Source organism: Mixophyes fleayi, chromosome 6 (assembly GCF_038048845.1).
Source record: "Mixophyes fleayi isolate aMixFle1 chromosome 6, aMixFle1.hap1, whole genome shotgun sequence".
NCBI lineage: Eukaryota > Metazoa > Chordata > Amphibia > Anura > Limnodynastidae > Mixophyes > Mixophyes fleayi.
The window spans coordinates 141,116,683-141,137,192 of record NC_134407.1 but is presented as its reverse complement, the minus strand read 5'-3'; the positions used below and the strand labels follow the sequence as shown (position 1 = coordinate 141,137,192).

The 20,510-nt window shown below is 41.1% G+C and overlaps 1 protein-coding gene across 3 annotated transcripts in view; it reads right to left on the bottom strand.

The window, feature by feature from the left end:
* Positions 1-20,510, bottom strand: part of RAD21L1 (RAD21 cohesin complex component like 1) — a 196,026-nt gene that overhangs the window by 122,337 nt on the left and 53,179 nt on the right. For 2 of the 3 annotated variants that reach the window (XM_075176591.1, XM_075176592.1), the window contains exons 6-7: positions 1,592-1,695; positions 1,170-1,337 (exon numbers count right to left, since the gene is read on the bottom strand). In XM_075176591.1, coding sequence (XP_075032692.1) covers positions 1,170-1,337; positions 1,592-1,695 — 272 coding nt within the window. The remainder of the gene's footprint in view (positions 1-1,169; positions 1,338-1,591; positions 1,696-20,510) is intronic. The other variant, XM_075176593.1, reaches the window with a different exon arrangement.

Genomic DNA, 20,510 nt, shown 5'->3' with positions numbered 1-20,510 from the left:
AGCACCACCCTCCTTTTAAAGCTTCCAGTCTGTTATTCTAACTCAATTAGCATGACAGAGTGATCTCCAGCCGTGTCCTCACCAACACTCTCACCTGTGTTAACGAAAGAATCACTGACCTGATGTCAGCTGGTCCTTTTGTGGCAGGACTGAAATGCAGTGGAAATGTTGTTTTTGGGATAAAATTCTTTGTCCTGGCAAAGAGGGACTTTGAAATTAATTGCAATTCATCCGATCACTCTTCATGACATTCTGGAGTATATACAAATTGCCATCATAAAAACTGAGGCAGCAGACTTTGTGAAAACCAATATTTGTGTCATTCTCAAAACTTTTGGCCATGACTGTACAAGTCAAAAGTTCCATGGCTGATGTCATACAAGTTTTTATTTTTATTTTCTTAAGCTACTACTCCTGTACCCAGTTACCACCAACAGAGTTATTCCAGGTCTGTATGCCACCTGACAATACATAGTAACCTCTCTTCCAGCCCATATAATGACTGAGGGTGGAAGTTCATAGTGATGCATATTATTGTATTTTCCTTCTGTCATCATCTTATTAGAAGTACAGAGACCTATAGTGGGACCAATAAATTGGAAGGATAGGAAGTACCAATGTCATCACACACATTCCAGAGATTGCAGGAATAAAAACTCAATGATATTTATCACCAGGAGCATTCACCTGCAGTCACTGCTTGTAGAAGTGGTGACTAACACTGCCCAATGGGGAGAGAACTATTGTGATATCATCTCTGCTTTCCTAAAAATTATGCAGCTTTAAACAAGGTTCTCACCTGGTCCCGTGGAAGGAATGGCCCTAACCTTTACGCAGGCTACAAGAATAAGGAACTCAACATACAGTTGCTTATACAGATATTAATAGTTTTTCCCAGACACCGCTATGGACTCATTTAAAAATAATTTAGTCTAGAGAAACCCTTCAGTTAACCCCATTCAAATATATTGTTGTTTGGTTTTACAGTGGCTGTGTCTTACTGTTGTGCGCCCTGTTATTGCCACTTCACCATGATTTGGTACACTGTACAGGTTCCAAAGCCTACGTTTAAACCATGGACTATTTGACTTTTGCTGTAGCTATAAAACTGTTGAATCTACCTAAAAAGGAGCTAAAACCTCCCACTATATTAAAATAAGATCTCATACCAAAAAAGTCTGTAGTCGCTCCCTCATCTCCAAAGCAGTCTTGGGGAAAAAGATCTCGCTCCTCTCCATTTAGGGTCACAGAACTCTGCTCAGGTAAAAAGCTGTTAGTGCTTACTTCAAAGGAGTCATCTTTGGGAGAGTCCTGTCTGAATGTATCTAGGTAATCTCCTGTTTAACAGATCCACAGTGATTGGGTTTTTTGCAAAAACAGTGACATTCAACAACCTGTAGCTATAACTATCAGCATTTACAGAATGCGTTTGTTAAATTCTCCAAAATTGTAATGTTAAATAATGAGTCTATGCATTGTGATCAGCAAAGAGTTCCCATCCTAAAGACTGATCAGACTAAAGAATAGGAGGCATGGGTAAGTCACTGGTCAAATGTTGGTGATTTATAACTTGACTTATTAAGGTTCTCACCAAAACCATCATAAAGAATAAGTTGTCTTCCATAATCCTCTCTAATCGTGATGTCCTCCACCCGGCTCTGGTTCAGTGTGAAATGATCCACCACATCAATTACACTGTAAAAATAAGCAAACATAAGAGTATATAAAAGGAAGGTATGGAGAGTAAATATGGTTGTCACATGGAGACAATTGCCTTCAAATACATCTTCTGACAAAGTAAATTAAAAACAAGTTACCATTACATAATATTTTCGGTGGCACAGGAACGATTGCATAGCTTTCAATAAAAATGCTGTGTAAAATTTATGCCACTTTGAATTTGAACAATTTATGTTACACACACACACTGCGTGCCCACAAAGACAACAGAGACCTATGCGACAATGCAGACTTACACATATCTGGCACTTGCACCTCCTTAGAACTGGTGAGGTAGAATATGGGGAGTCAAGAGGTGTGCAATAGCAGGCTAAGTACAGTAAAGGCGTACTTACACATATGTGGTTTATGCGGACCTGCAGAAACATGCATCTATGCCTATTAGGAGGTGTATTTTGTGCACCTGCTAGAAAGCTGATGCAAATACACGTTAAGTGCCTTGATGTAAACCTGGCACATATGCTACCAATGAGGAGATGGACATATCTTGAGATGTGTATGGCTCTGCATATAGGTTGATAAACACTATTTTGAGTGTGCTCTTTTAACAATATTTTTTCCATATTTTACAACCAACTCTGCACCAGCTCCGAGAAAAAGATACTTCTTATCCTCATATCTGTTCAGCTGTTACCTCCTTTTACTCCAACAGGAAGTAAGGAGAATGGAGAACAGGTAAACAAAAAAAAAAATAATTTAGGTGATGTACTTCAAGAACACACCACTATAAAAAGTGTCAAATTAACAGAAAATGAGGTGCTGCTAACAGTGCTTATGTGTGATTGTATCTAAAGATGCTTTAAATAAGAAATTAATCATTTTCCTCATAATGTCTATCCCTTCTAAGCAAGTAATCTCTACGGATTTTCTCCTACATATCTTTGCACATAGTATCCATATCCTGACTGCTCTAGAATGAGGCCATAGCTACTCCTGACTTTATTGCAGTCCATGAGTATAAAGTTTTCAAAAACATTGCTCCATCTTTCTATACATTGGATCCCTTAATGGACCTCCATCTTCCAGTGGAATAGTAGTTTTAGGCTGATAAATTGCCTACAGCTGGATCTATTTAGGAATTTAATTCCATGTGGCTGCTTCACTATACTGGAAGGGATACATCCTCTAAATTCTCTTAGGGCTAGCCTGATTAATGCGATCTTTGATTACTATAGAACACAAACATTCTTCTTTGCATAGCTTCTCCTCAAAGATAGTGAATTGCAAGGATATCTGTGCTGGTGTATCCTGTTTCAGAAAGCTTTCTACTACTTCTGTTTTAAAGGATCCAGGTTCTTCTTTTATATTCCCTGCTTCAATATCTGAAGACCATTTGCACTTCCTGTGTGAATCCACTTATCCACACGTAGAGGACTCTGTTATATCATTCAGTTCTAAACACAAGTGTAATCTGGTCCTTTTTATTTGAGAAAAAAAACCACACACACACAAAACAAAAAACAAACATCATCCAGTTAATTCTTTGAATTGCTCTGGTTAGCTCTCCCCTGCTTTGAGGTATATAGTCTACACACAATGTCCCTGCATAATCCATAGTTAGTTTCTTGTCACATGCTCAACAAACCCTAGTGCGAATGTTCCTTGTGGTTTTTTCCTCCCAAAATTCTAAAAGCATACTGGAAAAAGAAATAATAAATATTCTAATAGTGACTCCAAGAATGCACCTTAACCTAGGGCTTACCTGGGACCAGCGTGACATGGATGCACTCCGGATCCTACTCCGGGAATCTCCAGATGAGCCCCTATACAATAGACAACAAATATCTACTCTGACACTGCCTACTCTCAGCTGAAGATACAGGAGAAAAAAAATACACCTAGGAAGAGCAGTGATCATAATATATACCGTCTGGATGTGTTTTACTTTACTTGTCTTTGCTCAGCTAATCAGGGAGTTAACCCATTTGACAGGAGTGCCCTGGAGTCAAAGGAAGAAAAACAGTTGACTAGAAATAGTGACCAGTCCCCCCTACTGTAATAAGATGGCGGCAGTCGTAACCAGGTCACTACTCAAAACATTTTACAGTAGAAGACAATCTGTACTTCTCCTTCATTTGAAGGAAAAATTGCAGGGCATGCTAGGACATGTAGTTCATAAATAAATATAAAAGTATGTCTGCCAGGAAGATAGAAGCACTATGTAGAGGTATTCAAGTACATGTATTTTAAATTCTGCTGCTACTCCAGTTTTGGATCATTTGGAACTAGTGTACACCGCTACACTAGTCCCACTTTTCAATAATATGGAGAGCGCTGGAATAGATAAGGAAGTATCCAACATATTTACATACAATTCTGAAGTGTCTTAAAGCATGTATAATAAATCAGTGTTGTTCAGAACATGAAAAAAAAAAAGAGTCATAAATGAGGCTAAAAAGATAACAAAAAGTAGGAATTGGACTACTAAGCACCTAATACTTATCCCAGTGCTTTATAGTGATTAAGAGGACTCAAATGCTCCTTATAGATGCTGCAGCACTGATATATTGTACTGTTTCAGGTGCAAGTACAGTCATGCTCACTCCTGGGTTGTATGCACATATGTCAGAGTTCCCCTACCTTGTCAGCACAGTTGAGCTCTAGAAAAAATAACCCACTTAAAATAGCTTGACTTCTGATTTCCTTTTGCATAGATTGTGCACTCATGTTTTATGCCCCAACCTGATGGAGGATCTCACTATAAAAAAAAACACCTTATTTTTATACTTGGGTTAATTTATTTTCTTTGAATCTATTGGTGAACACAAGAATTTTGGGGTTTAGAAGTTCAGGTAAGAGTTTGGGCACTTGAAAAATTTCTACACAAAGTCTGAACTCCTCCTCCACTATATTGTCAAGACTGCTATTTTTCCTTCCAAGCCCCACAGGGCAGAACAGCAAGGAATGAAACGAGATGAAAAACAATGTCAACATATTATCAGTTTTGCAAATCTCCTTGAGCCCTATTAACATAGATCTTCAGGGTCCTGAAAATGTCTAACAAGTGAAGGAATCCCTGAAGGCTGAGCACGATACCTGCAAGACAGAGCCCCTAGCTCAGATACTCTTTGAACAGTAGAAATGACCAAAAAAGAATCTTTCTTCCAAGTAATAAACTTCAACTGCACTAAATCTAAAGGTTCAAAGGGAGAAGGTTGTATAGTAATTTAAACTAGGTTTAATTTCATGAAGCAATTGGAGGACCGTATGGAGGTTGCACATGCATCAACCCGTGCAAAAACATATGTATTTATCATCGAAGAGCCAGCTGCTTCTGACAAAAAACAGAGAGCAGAGATATAAACCTTTAAAGAACCAAGTCCCAAACCATTATCTAGACCCTCCTGCAAAAACAAAAGAAAATGGGCCAACTGAAAATAAGCGGTAGGAAGTTTTTTTTTTTTTATCATCACACCAGGAGATAGATATAAATCTTCCACACCTATGATAATAATACATTCAGTATGGTACCGCCCACACTGTCAGATAAGTTCTTTGCCGTAAAAATCATGGCCTCAGCCACTAAAGTCAGCCGCATTAAACTCTGTTGATGAAAAGGTCCCTGACTTAACAGGTCTTTCCTTAGTAAAAGATACCTAAATGGCCTATTGCCATGTACCACATCTTTCTTGGCCAGTCTGGAGCCACCATAATCACCTGAACCCTTTGCATTTTGACCTTATTTATTACATACAGAGGCATTTCTGCAGGAGGGAACAGATAAATTGGATGAAAACTCCAATCAAAGTGTCTACTAAAAACGCCTCCGAATCCAGAATTGCTCCACCCTGTAGTTCAACCGAGACAGCATTATGTTAACATCTGTCTGAGCCCAATTTTTTTAATTTTTTTGAAACACTTCTGGATGTAGCAACCATTCTCTGGTGCATAGAGCGTGTATGCTGAGAAAATCTGTTTTCCAGTTTACCACCTCTGGAATAAATATTGCTAAAATTGCCAAAACATTTTTTTCTGCTCAACACATGATTTTGCTGGTTTCACTCATCACAAGGGAGTTCTTAGTGCCTCTCTTACGATTGAAATACACCACTGCCATGGCATACTTAACTGAATTTTTATGGCCTTTCCTCATAAGGATGTCCTTTGACTAATGGATTTAAAACCACTCACATTTCTAGTACATTGATCAGAAATTGTCTAACAGCAAGAATACCTTCTGTTGTCAGCCATAGAAACAAAAAATCCACTGGGTAGCTATTACATTGAATTTTTGGTATTTGATCCACCCATGGGACTGCAAGATGTGGACCGTCTCTTGCACGTGGAACTGTAGTAGGTTGGACTGTCACCAGGCCGAAATGTGGAGCCCGTAACCAGAAATGGTGAGCTCAAACTTCAAATCTGAAAAGGCATTGGTTACCTTCCTAGACCGACACATGCAAGCATACATCCTTGATGTCAACAAAGACCATGAACTCCTTCTGCTCTATGCGGTTTATGACAGACCACTACGGACTCTATATTGAATCTACCCACCAAAAACTGGGTGTTTAGGGAATTTAAGTTCCAAATGGGTCGAACGGATCTCTCTGGTTTTTGGACCAAGCAGAGATTTGACGAGGATTCCAACCTCTTCTGCTCTTGCAGAGCTATGATGACCACCCCTGAAATGATTAATGACTGCATAGCTTCCACCAGAGTTAGAGGACCAGTGGTGAAAAACAATTTGTGAGGGGACTTCAGATCGATGACATATCCGCAATCTACAATTCCTTTCACCCAGGCATATAAAAGTAGAACTCAACCAACGAGTCCAGTAGGTAAGTACACAGACTCCCACCAAATGTGCTCACATGTAGGAAGATTAAACATCATCAAGTCTGTTTTTCTGAGGGTTTGAAATCTGTATGCTTGGCTGACCACGCCTGTTTCCCTCTTTGTTGTCCTCCATGGGAAGCAAAGGATTATCCTCTAGATATTGGACTCCTTGCTTTACCTGTGGAACAAAATGAACCTAGGACTCCTAGGCTTTGGAGCATTGACAGGCATAAAGCAACTTTCCCTTTAGCCTGGCTAATAATCTTATCCAATTTTGGACCAAATAAGACATTACCAGAGAAATGCAGGACTCTTGAGTACTCAGACTTTGTATCTGCTTTCCAGGCCTTAATCCAGAGCATATAGCATGCAGAGACCACAGAGGCTGACATCCTAACAGCAATGAGTCCAGCAGAAGCAGTCAGTCTAATAAACCCCCCAGCACAACAGGAGATGTCTAGCTTAAGAGGTAGACTTTAGGATGCTTTCTAAGGAGGAGAACACCTTAAACAGGACCTGCACAGACTTCAGCAGAAATTGAACTCAAGCCGGCTCATCTGGAGCAGTAGCATCAAAGCTCATTTGTGAATTGCAACTTGAGGCTTCCATGGAGGAGTCGGAAGGTGGGTGATCACCACTCACCCCTCAAGGTTGTACAGCTAACTGCTTAAGCTTGGCAATAGACTATGCTCCCGGGATTGTGAAGCCTCGGTGACTGCCAGCAAGGCAGCAGTCCTGCTTTACTGTAATTTTGCTTTCAGCGAGTGCACAGAAACACAAGACCGGGGGTAACTTATCCAAAGGTAGAGGAACAAGGGTCCTCACAGTCCTTCTCCTGATCTCTGTCCTCCGTCACCTAGCAGGAACCATTACTTCCTACACCAATCTGATCTTTGTTAATATTATCTGAAAACTAAACTGCTCCTTCTTATACCACCAGAACAGCCACAGGCTGTAGCGGTGTGCAAGACATTCTTCTGTGTCTTTGGATCTTAAGGCACAGAAATACAATTAACATTTCCTAATTAAGGTGCTTAAATCAGGCACAGAGAGCCACCCTTTCTGGCTTGTGAATACACTCCTAAACCTTATCTAGTTTGCCTACACACATAGCTAAAAGCACAATCTTACAGTCTCTCGCTGTTAGCCTGTAACGTGTGGTTAAATAGCAATGTAAACACCAGCGCACAATATTTACAGTTTATATAAATGGTTACAGCATAATGTAATGGTGGCTATTTACTCTATTTTGCTTTAAACATAACACTTGTCTGGCTAGAACTGGAACAGAAGGGGTCACTACCACTACCCATAGCTAGATCCAAGTGGTTTAGGTAAACAAAGAAAGCTTCTGTTAAAAAGTAGTCTTCCCTACATGACCCAATAATCACAATCCTCAATTTCCAACAAAGGCTGATGAGACAATACAGTAAGTCTTTCCCAGGGTCCAGTGGGAAGGTAATCAGCAGTTGACAGTTCTTAAGTTCCCTAATGATCCTAAGTTTGTGGGATCCACACATACATGGTTCCTATATCCAAAAGGTGCATCGATTAGGTAAAGGACCCATAGGTCAGAACTTTCTCCACATATCCCCAAGTGCCTCACTTCCCTCACCTTTGGCGCATCAGGAGCATTTCTATCATTGTTTACAAGATGTCACAGCTGGCTGCAGAGGAGTAACCAGAGCTAAAAAGGTCCTGTATTCAGCTCCCCCCCCCCCTCAAAAGCCAAGTCTCCACTGTTCAAAGTAAAACATTGAGTGGGCTTCTCACTGCCCATACTCACCTCCTTCATCTCTGGTGCATCAGGAGGGAGTGTTAACTGGACTGGGGAAACCAGTGCAAAATCCTGGGTGCAAATTTGTTGCGGTACCTAGGTTTACAAGTGGCTGCAGGGAGGTTACAGGATCACTCAGATTCTCTTCCTGTCAATGTGACACATCATCCAGCCTGGTAGCATCAACATGCTGGGCCTCCTCAGTTCTTTTCCCCACCAGTCTGACTTCACTAGGGACCTCCCCTGGCTGAACCTGCTGGGCAGCTTTAGATGTGAAGGCAAGGACAGGCTACAATAGTTCGCTTTTGGGCGTGCTGTTCTCCACCTGAAACTCTTTCACACTCTCCGACAATGTGGCTTCTGACCAAAAGGAGAGAAGTGGTTGTAAGCAGCACCCTATTCTGACAGCAATTGTTCCCTTGTGGTTCCATACTGTCCAATCTGTTTTCTTCTCCCTTGGACAGGAGAAGGGGTTGAAGCCAGTGTATCTTGGCATTTACCTGTTCAATGACTGTCTCACCCAGTGTAACATACAGGGCAGCTGGTGGTTGGTATTCACTTGCCAAGTCTCCATATGCCAAGCCCACAAATGGCCAGTTGTAACACAGCTCAGGCTGGCCACTGAGTTTCACTGTGACCTTCAGCCAGGGAGGAGAGAAGAGGTTTGCAGGCGGTGCTTCCTAGTATCCATCTGGTGGGCAACGTTCTCCTATGCATACTCGCAATAACTACCCAGTTCCTCGTCTGGGAGATCAGCAAAGAAAAAGGTATGCAGGCCCGGACTGGCTCGATGGATGGGCAATCTCTGCCCTCACTGCTTTTTCATCAGCCATCTATTCAATTACATCTCGGGTCAATCGTAATATCTCTCAGCATAACAGTGTTTCTACTGACTGCAAGGTTGACCATTGGTCCACAACTTGAGCGCTAGCCAGTCCTAGGCATCCTAGAAAGGCATCCGTTAGCTTCAACATCTGCTCTCAATTATCTGCCACCATTTGAGCTGCATGTCTTCCCAAGTGACCTCAAAGGACTCCTAAGGGTATGGGATCCCCTCTATCTGGAATGCCTGGAACCATTTGGGATTCTGAAGCCACAACTGGGCTCCTCCATCCACTATCTCAATATCTTTAGGAGCGCAACAGCACCGCCTCCTGCTCTGAGGGGCCATAGTTAATGTAATGTTGCTAGAACCTACTTCTACTATTGTGCGTCTCACTACCCGCTCGTTCCAAACTCGTAGGCATACCAGCCCTTCACCATTCTGCACCACATACAGACCAGAAGGTTCTCACCAGCTCCTCCACCTGCATATACCAGTCTGCCTTTCTCAGAACAATTTTAATGGAGCCTTTTCAGAGACCTCCCCTATCATTGGAAGGAATGCGCCCTCTCCTCAGGATATACTTCATAGTTCCTGGGGTCCAATGTTACTCCCAAGTGAACACATGGTCGGCACGTTTCTCTAACCTTTGCTTAGGCGAGCAGTCGCCTCACTCCGACTTGCAGGGTGTACCAACCCTCCTTAAGCCTGTACCTAGATGGATTACGGTTACCATTTTAGGCCCAGTGTCTTTTACCTGCGCACAGAGTCCCACCCTGAGTACTGCTTGTAGGCATGCGCATGCTCACTGTGCCAGTATTTTTCTTGCCCTAGATTATGCCCACATGCCAAGAACTCGCACTCATGTTTTTGTACCAATCACAGACCTGAGATGTGCCTGCTTTGGATACCTGCAGAGCCCTGGACCGCACCTTGTGTACTTTCCCCTGCAGCTCTACCTGGCTCACCTGCCCGGGACTTGGTGATTCCACCGTCTCTATCACCAAATGTGAGGCAACTGTGTCGACAGAGGCTGAACAGCCTACAGAGTTACCTTGTACATAAATAAATGCTTACACCCACGCAGATATTCAACTTAATCAATGATAGCTTTTATTAATGGAACAACAGGCACAAACCAACATGTGGACAGGAGTAATGGTTACAGGTACAAGCAATGGACACGATCGTAGTACATACAATATATGATCCTAATATGGCAACCTTGGGAAATTAGACCATAGGCGTATGCTTTACCAGTTCCTACTACCCTGCTTAGCACAGGTCCCGGGATTGTGAAGCTTCAGTGACTGTCAGAAAGGGAGTGGTCCTGCTTCACTGCTCCTTTTTATACCCTCAAAATAGTTTCAGGCTGTAGGGGACGTGTATGACGTTATTCTTTGTCTTAGGATCTTGAGGCACAGGAACACAATACACATTTCCTAATTAAGGTGCTTAAATCAGGTACAGACCCACTCTGCCTGGCTTATGAATACACTCCTAAACATTATCTAGTCTGCCCACAGATGTAGCTAAAAGTACACTTTTACAGACTCTTGCTGTTAGCCTGTAACATGTGGTTAAATAGCAATGTAAACAGCCGACAAGAACATTTACAATCTATATAAAATGGTTACAGTATAAAGAAATGTTGGCTATTCACTCCATTGTGCTTTAAACATAATACTTGTCTGCCTAGACTTAGATCTGAGGGGGAAAACACTACCTCTAGCTAGATTTCCTGTGGTTTAGGTAAACAAAGATAGCGTCTGTTAAACAAGTTCTCTACTTGACCCGAGAATATAATTATTGATGTACGGTTTCTACAGATCTAGAATATACATAGACTGGATACACACTACAGTTTTTTCAGACGATTATCAGGCCAAACACCTCTAAACCGACTGTTTGGCCAGAGATCACAATAGTGTGTACACTTACATGATGAGAGATAGTCGTTCCAAAGCACCAATCGTCAGTTCCTTTGGTTGGTCTGTAAAACTAATAATCTCATTCTAACCACCTTCTGATCCTGCAGTGTGTACGCAGTCCTAATCACGATCTCCATAGAGTTTACAGACTCATAATCTTTTCAGCCAATGCCAGCAATGAACATGACCCAGTGAAAATGTGTAGAGTGCATTAGATGGAATAATTTGTCCATTCGTTTTGAGACTGCATATTTTGTTTCAGAGTCACTGAAGCTAACAAAATTTGTAATGACATGTGGATAGCTATAACAAGGCAGTTAATCAGGGTGACAGGAATGAATACTGTGCTGTCATTCTCTAAAGACTACAGGACCAGATGAAGAGCACAGATCTGAAGGTAAATTGTGTATAGTGTATATGCATGTATCAGCAGACTGATTGAAACTTCAATTGTTTGTAAAATCGTTATTGATAACAAAGTGGTCGTCATTTTTTGTAGTGTACCCAGCCTTACTACTTTGGCATAATTAATCAATAGGAAGCCTAGGGTTACCATAAATACCTCAATTACAGTGTAACATAGCATAACACAATAGCATATATTACCAATCTTAAGGCTGATATTCAAACACACTATGGTGGTGTGCAGAGACATGCTATATGGAATGAAAATACGCATACTGAATGCAGATAGTCATAATGTACGCTAGTGCAGGCACTTTAGGGGGGATATGGTGATAAAAAGGTGCTGGGGAGAAAACTGCCTTTTTGCATAGTGTGTTAGACCACCAACCACCAGTCTGACTAGAAATGGCAATAACCTTCAACATTTTTAATTATTATTACAAAGTATTACAACTGCCCCCACCCAGCTGCTACTAGATACCTCCCGGCTGGCAAAGATTTTGGGGAGAAAACTGAACAGGTATAGTCACTATTAGTAAAGACGCAGATGATCATTAGAATGTATCTTTTACTGTGATCGAGTAACTGTGCCGTGGGGCAGCACAGTGGCTTAGTGGTTAGCACTTCTGCCTCAAAGCAATGGGATCATGGGTTAATTGCCGACCTTGGCCTTATCTGTGTGGAGTTTGTATGTTCCCCCTGGTGCTCTGGTTTCCTCCCACGCTCCAAAAAAAACAAAAAACCATACTGGAAGGTTAATTGGCTGCTAACAAATTGACCTTAGTCTGTCTGTGTGTGTGTGTGTGTGTGTCAGGGAATTTAGACTGTGAACCCCAATGGGGCAGGAACTGATGTGAGCGAGTTCTCTGTACAGTGCTGCGGAATTAGTGGCGCTATATAAGTAAATGATGATATGCCTGGAAACAAGTGTATGTGGAGATGTAGCCTAGTCTAAATAGGCTATATCTCCATGGGGAGCACCACACTTCCATGCGCAAGACCTTATTGTATTTCAGCTGCACTTAAGGCCCTTCACAACCATGGAAGCAGAAAAGAGGTGTGCAACTGCAACTTATGGTGTACTTTAACTTCCACATGGTTTTACTGCATAGTAAAACAAAGAATAATTTTACGCCTGAGACTTACTTATGTCCAAGTTTAAATAAGGCTCTAGTTGTCATCTTTGAACAACATCTGCAGACCCTTGGTTTTTTTTTAATATACGGAAGTATGCCGCAAAGTGTTTTTCAAGGTGCATGCCCATTTTATTCTTTGGGCTGATTATCCAGAAAAGGAGTACAGTACCAAAAGTAAAAGAAAAGTAAATTAGAGCCCAACTTACAACCACTTAAGGACCACCCCTTTTATTGAATTTTAAACTTTTTCCCTCCAAAAAGGCTCTCATTTTTGCCTAAAATTAATCATGAGCATAGGTGCTATCAAGACATTTGTGCATGTAATCTTTCTATTAAAGTGGTCAACGTGCACCTAGAAATGTCCATTATAGGTATAGGGACAAAACCCGAATGCCGAGATTTTAGAGGTATCGGATAATTTAAGACCTTCTAATGTGCAAAAAATGTTGTGCAACCTTATACAAAATAGAACAAACCCTTATAAATCCAATCTTTACACCACTTATTCTAATTTAAAATAATCCTGTCCTGAAAAATTAAATATGAATTCTGTACATTGGTGTACAGTTGTCAGAACATCCTACATCCACCCAACTGCTCTCATGGCTGATGATAAGTTTTTGCTCCCCCCTAAGTAGTTGCCATTTTGCTCAGCAAATGCACGCCCTTTTGTCAAAAAAGAACATTTGCGCTGTTGTTTTACACATTTGCTGTGTGTAAATGAACCATACCCTCTCTGGAAAAAAAATAAATAAAATACAGCATGTTGTTTCTGGCATGCATAAATATTCAACAATAAATCTGGTAAACATCTTTAAAAAACGCTTTGCAATGGATCTATACTCCTCTTCACTAGCTGGCATTTATGTGAAGTTGTTGTGTGGATTTGTTACAGATTCTACCATTGTAGCATGCCCATGTCCTAGGATTTATACTGACTGCAATTCCGATTTACTAGCAGGTTAAGAGGTTACCCCTATGTTTGTGCATTCCTCCTTTTTATTTCATTGCTCAATTTCCAGAATGCAATAGTATAGTATATGTGGTTTGTTGTGGGGTTTCGTCCATTTCAAAGACCTCCCCCCAATCTTTAAGCTTGGAAAATGGGTGATGTAAATATATTATGGAATGTTAGGAACCTTAGTACCAGAGGGAAGCACAATTTAGTTTTCAAGGCCAGAAACTTTATGATTCGCTCATAGTCCTTCTACATGAGATCACCTTGTGGGTTTGAGGTTCTTGACTCCTAAGAAGGTCTGTGTCTCCACCGCATATCATGAGGGTTATTCAAGTTATGTAAGAGGAGTATCTGTGCTAGTATCCCACAAAGTACTCTGGGAAAAGTCAATGAGTATACCTTACATATCCAATACTAAAATGTTCATTCTTTTATACCTACTAGCTGTCTCCACTGAGACCCTATCAATTTAATAGCACAGATCGCTTTGGTCACCTCTATAAAAATCAGTACTACGGGGAGATTGAAATAGGGTCCTTGACCTACATTTAGAATGAAAAACTAATAGAATGCTAATTTGACACTTTTATAGCTGTGGTCTTCCTTCTAACAGACAGTGCATTTAGACTTTATTAAAGTTGACCAAGTTATGTTTCAATTTTAACCCTCTGTATTAAGTACACATTATACCTCCAAATAGTCATATCCCAAAAGGCAATAGAGGTCAGAGAAGGCTAACTGGTGAGCCAACAAACCATACAATGAAGTACATATAAAATAAATTAAGATCCATAAAAAGAAATGAACACTTTATTGAATACAAATAAGAAGGCAAGATCACTATAATAGGGGAAATTAATGGTCCCCTTGGCGCTATGGCAATCAGTAGATGATATCAATATGACCAAAGTCACATAGATCAAGTTATGCAATTTTATTGCTGGTATATACAAATGAGCTAAAGAATCTAATATATATAAGCCTAGTGGCGTGTGTTAGTCTGTGTGTGTGTGAAAAAAAAAAACAAGCTGCAGCGCCACCTGCTGGGCGGAGTTATACACTGACCTACTAAATTCTTAGTGTGTGTGTGGGGGAAAAAAACTCAGAAAGGGCTGAAATTTGGTATACTAAGATGTTTTTAATTTGTTAATTTAATTTGTTAATTGTTAAAAGTGTTTATAAAGATTTTAAAAATATATATATATATATTTCTTGAAGGAGAAGTGACAGTTGGGAGTGGTTGGTGGTTGCCGGGGGTGACAGCTGGGAGTGGTTGGTGGTTGCTGGGGGTGACAGTTGGGAGTGGTTGGTGGTTGCCGGGGGTGACAGTGGGGCGTGGTTGGTGGTTGCCGGGGGTGACAGAGCGAGATGAGTGTGATACTCAGGACCGCTGAGAGAGATCCCTGTGTCTGGATAGACATCTGGATAGATGTGGCGATAAAGATGAAGGATGAGGTGTTGGAGAAAAATGATGAGGTGGTGACATGTGGACAAAACCACGTTAAAAAAGGGCGCTTGCGTCGGGAAGTAACGCTCTTCCCCTGAGGAGGCCTGGGCTAGGCCCAAATGCATGACAAGAACCTTTTTAACACCTTAAGTAGCTTGATTTGACTAGAATGCATGAGTATCATGCACGGGTTAACTTGTAAGTATATGCTTATCTAGCAATGCTTCTCAACAATGGGGAAACACATAAAACGTAGGACACAGTAATAAAAAGTAAACAAATACCATAAAAGTCCAATATATTTGTCCTTGGGTCAAACCCAGAATGTAAAGTATATCCAAACACTCTCCTCTAGTTTAGATGAGGATAACAGTCTGAAATTCGAGAGGTTGTGTACTCAAGCGGGTCATTCCAAGTGAACAAAGTGTAAGATGTTGTCACGAATCTGTAGAATATTTAGTGGATCCCTGTTCTCTGTCAATGAATGGTACTCATTCAGGAGCACGGAGTATAACGGGTAGATGGTTTTCACCAGTGACCCCCGCAAGGAGATATTGGCTTTGCTGCCCCTATCCCGCAGGTCGTGGTCTCCCAAATGAGTGACAGAGAAGTGGTGGAGCTTGAAACTACAGGTTTTGATAATTCAAGGTATTGGCACTGGTACAGCAACAGTTTAAATAATCAACTAGAATGGTAACAACAGGAGCATCATTGATAAAGCAACAGTTCAAATAGTTCAATGGATATGACAGAACTAGCTGGCTTGCAATTTAGTAACTCAGGATAACAAGAGAATCACTGATACAGCAACAGTTAAAATAGTCAATGAAGATGATAAGACTAGCTGGCTTGCAATTAGTAACTCAGGGTAATGGCAAGAAATCACTGATACAGCTGAAGTTCAAACAGGGCAGACGTGGAATAGAACTTTAGCTTATCCATACATAATAATTGTAACTCTAGGTGAGTTACTGGTTACAGCGACAGTTCAATATGCACATAATAAGGAAGGAGAACTTAGCTGATCCGTAAATGGTGATTCCAATAACAAGTAAATTACTTGTACAACGGCAGTCCCAGCACAGAAGCAGCGATGGAGTTGAGCTGGCTGATCTGTGGATAGCGATTCTGGCAGCAGGTGAGTTTGCTGGTTACAGCGGCAGGTCCAGCCTGGAAGTGGTAGTAGGATTGAGCTGGTTGATCTGTGAATAGCAATTCTGGCCACAGGTGAGTGTGCTTGTTACAGCGGCAGTCCCAGCATGAAAGTAGTAGTGGAGTTGAACCGGCTGATCTAAACAAACAAAACAAGGCACAACAGAGGGGATAAACCAACAGGAGCCTAATCCCATAGGAAGAGTATGTAACTCAGAGAACAGGCAATCAACAGAGGGACCATGGAAGGTTTAAATAGCGCTCCATAATCCTTGCACCAATGGGAACCGGTAGGAGGTAACAAATAAGGGCAACAGGCAGCGCATGAGCAGAACGAACTAAATAGGAGCCTTGACACGAAGTAGTAGCCAGGATCAGCGCTTCCAGGAAAAAGGTAACAACGCCGGCACTTATCTATGGGCCCGGCATGTGACAGATGTACAATCTGCAAAATTTCAGTTTTCACACAGATCACCCACCTGGTGTAGTTCCCACAGTTGCCAAGAAGAAAAATGTCCAGATTACAGGTGACTATTGAGGAGGGTCTAGTCAATCTAGATGGAGTGGTATATCAGACTGTTATCCCCATCTAAACTAGAGGAGAGTGTTCGGATATACTTTACATTCTGGGTTTGACCCTAGGACTTATATCTTGGACTTTAATGGTATTTGTTTACTTTTTGTTATTACATTCTGTGCCCTATGTTTTATGTGTGTTTCACCATTGTTGAGAAGTATTGCTAGATACGTATTACGTAAGGTTGCAACCTATACTTATTCTTTAGCTCATTTGTATATACCAGTAATAAAATTACATAACTTGATCTATGTGACACTACCTACTGATTGCCATAGCATCAAAGGAACCATCCATTTCGCCTATTACTATTCACTAAAAGGGTTGGGACTTCCCTTCTACATTTATAACTACCTCAGGCAGCTCCATTTGACACACTATCCCCATCGAGGGAGCGCGAACCTCCACCTTTATCTCTCCAGGCAAGATCTCTGTGCCAAATCTCCAATACAAGACACAAATAAAAGTTAAAATGGTACAGGAGGAGCAGAAGTAAGAAGGGAAATCTATGGTCCATCCCTCACTTGTGCTGTGGATAACCTGTACTGTCTTGCTTTTCCATTTATGGTCGAACAACTATGTTTACTAAGACAATCCATATATGTTTTACTATATGTAGCTATATTTCTGTAAATTCATCCTACAACCAAAGTCACTGACTTATAAAATCACCAAGCCTAAAACACAAATTGCCTTATTTAAAAGAACATTATTCAGAAAAATACATATTCCTGCATGGGTTCTGAATTTGTGTTTGCTATAGATAACTAAAAGCTTGCTAAAATGCAATTGGATTACTGACACAAAGCCTGCTGTGTATAAGAAAATACCCACACCCCTTTGCTTCTGAAACATTTTGATATGTATTATATAACATAACTGTCAATGTTATAGGGCAACTGCTTTTTTTTAGCAGTCTTTTAGGTAATTAAATAGGCGATCCTTCAACAAAAATATTTCTCACCACTGCTCTGAGCCTATTTTGACACTTTTTGGGCTGGTCACAATCCAACATAAGTATCAGTAATTTGTTTAAGCAGTACCCACACAAATTATAGCTTGTTTTATTCAGAAGGCTTGAATTTTGAGAAAAATACCATTAGTTTGCTTATACCGCCTGACACGACAAAGACAATTTACCCAAAATAATACTAAAAAGAAATACTCGTTTTGTTTTTCATTCATTGGAATTGCAAGAAATTGACCTAAAAGCAAATGTGTGTATTTTTTTCCTAACCATCACCAATAAATACTTCGGGGTTCTTGCTTTGGCATCAATTCACCTTTTAAAAACTGCAAAAGTAGCATTCTGCACATAGGTATCCATAATAAAATCTGTACTTGCAGATTTTTTTGCTTGTTTGCACAATCTTTAAACACATGGGGGCATATTCAATTAGCTTTCCAGTCAGCGGGATCGCGCCGGTACAGCCGCGAAACTTAATCCACGTTACCGCAATAACGTGGATTTTCGTTCGCAGCCCACAGGGTTGCGAATGAAAATCTGCGTTATTGCGGTACTGTAATACCAGCAATAACGCGCACTTTCCGCGGTAATGCGCGTTACCGCGGACCAGAACCCTAATTGAATATGCCCCATAAAATGTATGTACAATCTAATATGGTAGCCCAAGGAGGCATACCATTTTGAAAACCAGACAAACTACCATTATCAAATCAAGGGACCCCCAAGTTTGAGGGCAGGATTGCGGATTATAAACATACCATCGCTGGACTTTTTAAAGATTTCTGTAGTTTAGAGTGTTATTCTCAGGTGAAAACCAGACAATTACTACTAAGGGGGCACAGAAATTGAAAGATGGGACTATCTTTTTTCAAATGAGGGGCCCCATACTTGCAAATCACACATGATTACCAAACAATAACTTCTCAGGGGCTTGGAGTCTGTGGGTGCCAGGTTCTTCAGAATTTTCTGTAGTGTAATGGCTGGGAAGAGGAGGTGCTTGATGGCCTTATTGAGCACTGGTGTAATGACGTCATCAAACTCAACCTCTTCCACTGGCAGTAAATACCGATGGGCGACTTGTTAGCACTGTAGAAGTTTGACTTGTTCTTAGCACTTTAGGTATAGGCGTAGGATGAGTCCCACTCATCCTAAGCAACGTAAGGGTTAAACTGGATTTCTAAACCTACTTTGCTTGTATAAGTATCAGGATTTTTGTACTCACATTAACTCCATTTCTCTGATTCCATTGGGCGGCACTGTGAACATGTGGGTATGGGTGGTTCCAGGAGGGGTAGTCACTTAATTTGAATTCCACAGAATTCAGAAAGTTCCCCACCTCTATCGCCACCAACGAGTTAAAACACATTGGAGGGGATAAAAAGCAGAAGACTCTGAAAGTAGTGCCATGTGACCAGGTAGTTGCCCGATACACCTGCTTCACCAAAGCTCCATGTTGCCCAGGAAGCACTCATTAATCTGGCGAAATGAGTGTTATATTCAGGAACAGGTTTTTCGGAACCAATATATGCTTGGTGAATGAAAGAAGTAATCCACTTGGCAATGAACTGTTGAGATGTTGACCAACCCCTCTTCTGTGTCATACAGGACAAACAGATTACACATTTTCCAAATAGCTGCAGTCTTATCCAAGTAAAGCCTAAGGACTCAAACTACGGTACATTCAATAAAACAAAGGACGCTTCTTCTTCAGAAGACCATCTCTTTAAGGATGACAAAGTCCTGATTCAGGTGGAATTTTGATACCACTGTAGGGCGTAAGGAGGGCTTAATACAGGGCTAGCTAATTTTACCTTTTAGATGTGTAAATATACACAGTATAAACATGCACATACAATACCATACATTGAAAATATAGCAATTTACAATACCTTGCTAAGCAAAAAAGAAAATATCCAACATTGCGAAAATGTTCAAAATAATCGTCACATCAGCACAGCTTACCTTAGCGGGTTCAAAGGGTTACTTCTAGTGTCTCCATAGTAGTGCACGCTGCTACAGCATCCACAATCCCTGAGATGTCTTAATGTGATCCTCTGACCTCTTTACATGCTCATCAAATCTCCCCACATGCCCCTTACATGCACATCTTCCTTCCCACGTCATCAGACCTCTCCACATGCCCATACGATATTCCCCTATGCCATTAGATATCCTCACATACCCCTTACATAAACATCAGCCTCCCCACATACCAACTCTACCAACATGCCCCAGAAATTCCCATCAGATATTCCCACATGCCCATCTGACCTTACATGCCCTTCAGCCTCCCCACATGCCATCATATCTATCCTCATTCCTCATACATGCCATCAGACCGCCACACACACGCTTTACATACCCATCAACCACCACACATGCCATCAGATATACCCAAATTCCCAATACATGCTATCAGATCTCCCTATATACTCCATACATGCCAATCAAACCTCCCCACATTCCACTACATTCTCTCCTCCTCCTTCTCTGATTGGATTGTCTGTGACACTGCGACCTCCCTGCACTGTTCAGAGGAGGTGACAAGATGTTGGTCGGTTGCTGTCGGTCAGTCGAGCAGCTGAATGTTTTCTAATCTGCCCCTGCTGGCACCTGGACAAATATACTTTGTTGATGCTCCCAGCCAGGAGCCACAGGTTGGCCACCGCTGGCTTAATATGTAGAACATGAAAAATTATATAGGGAGACCTACATGAAAAAGTGCTCCTACTTCTTAAATTCTTCTAGCAGAAGATATTGGCAACAGACATATAATCTGCTGAGTGAGGAATTTTAATTCCACAGTCTCCAAAGATTC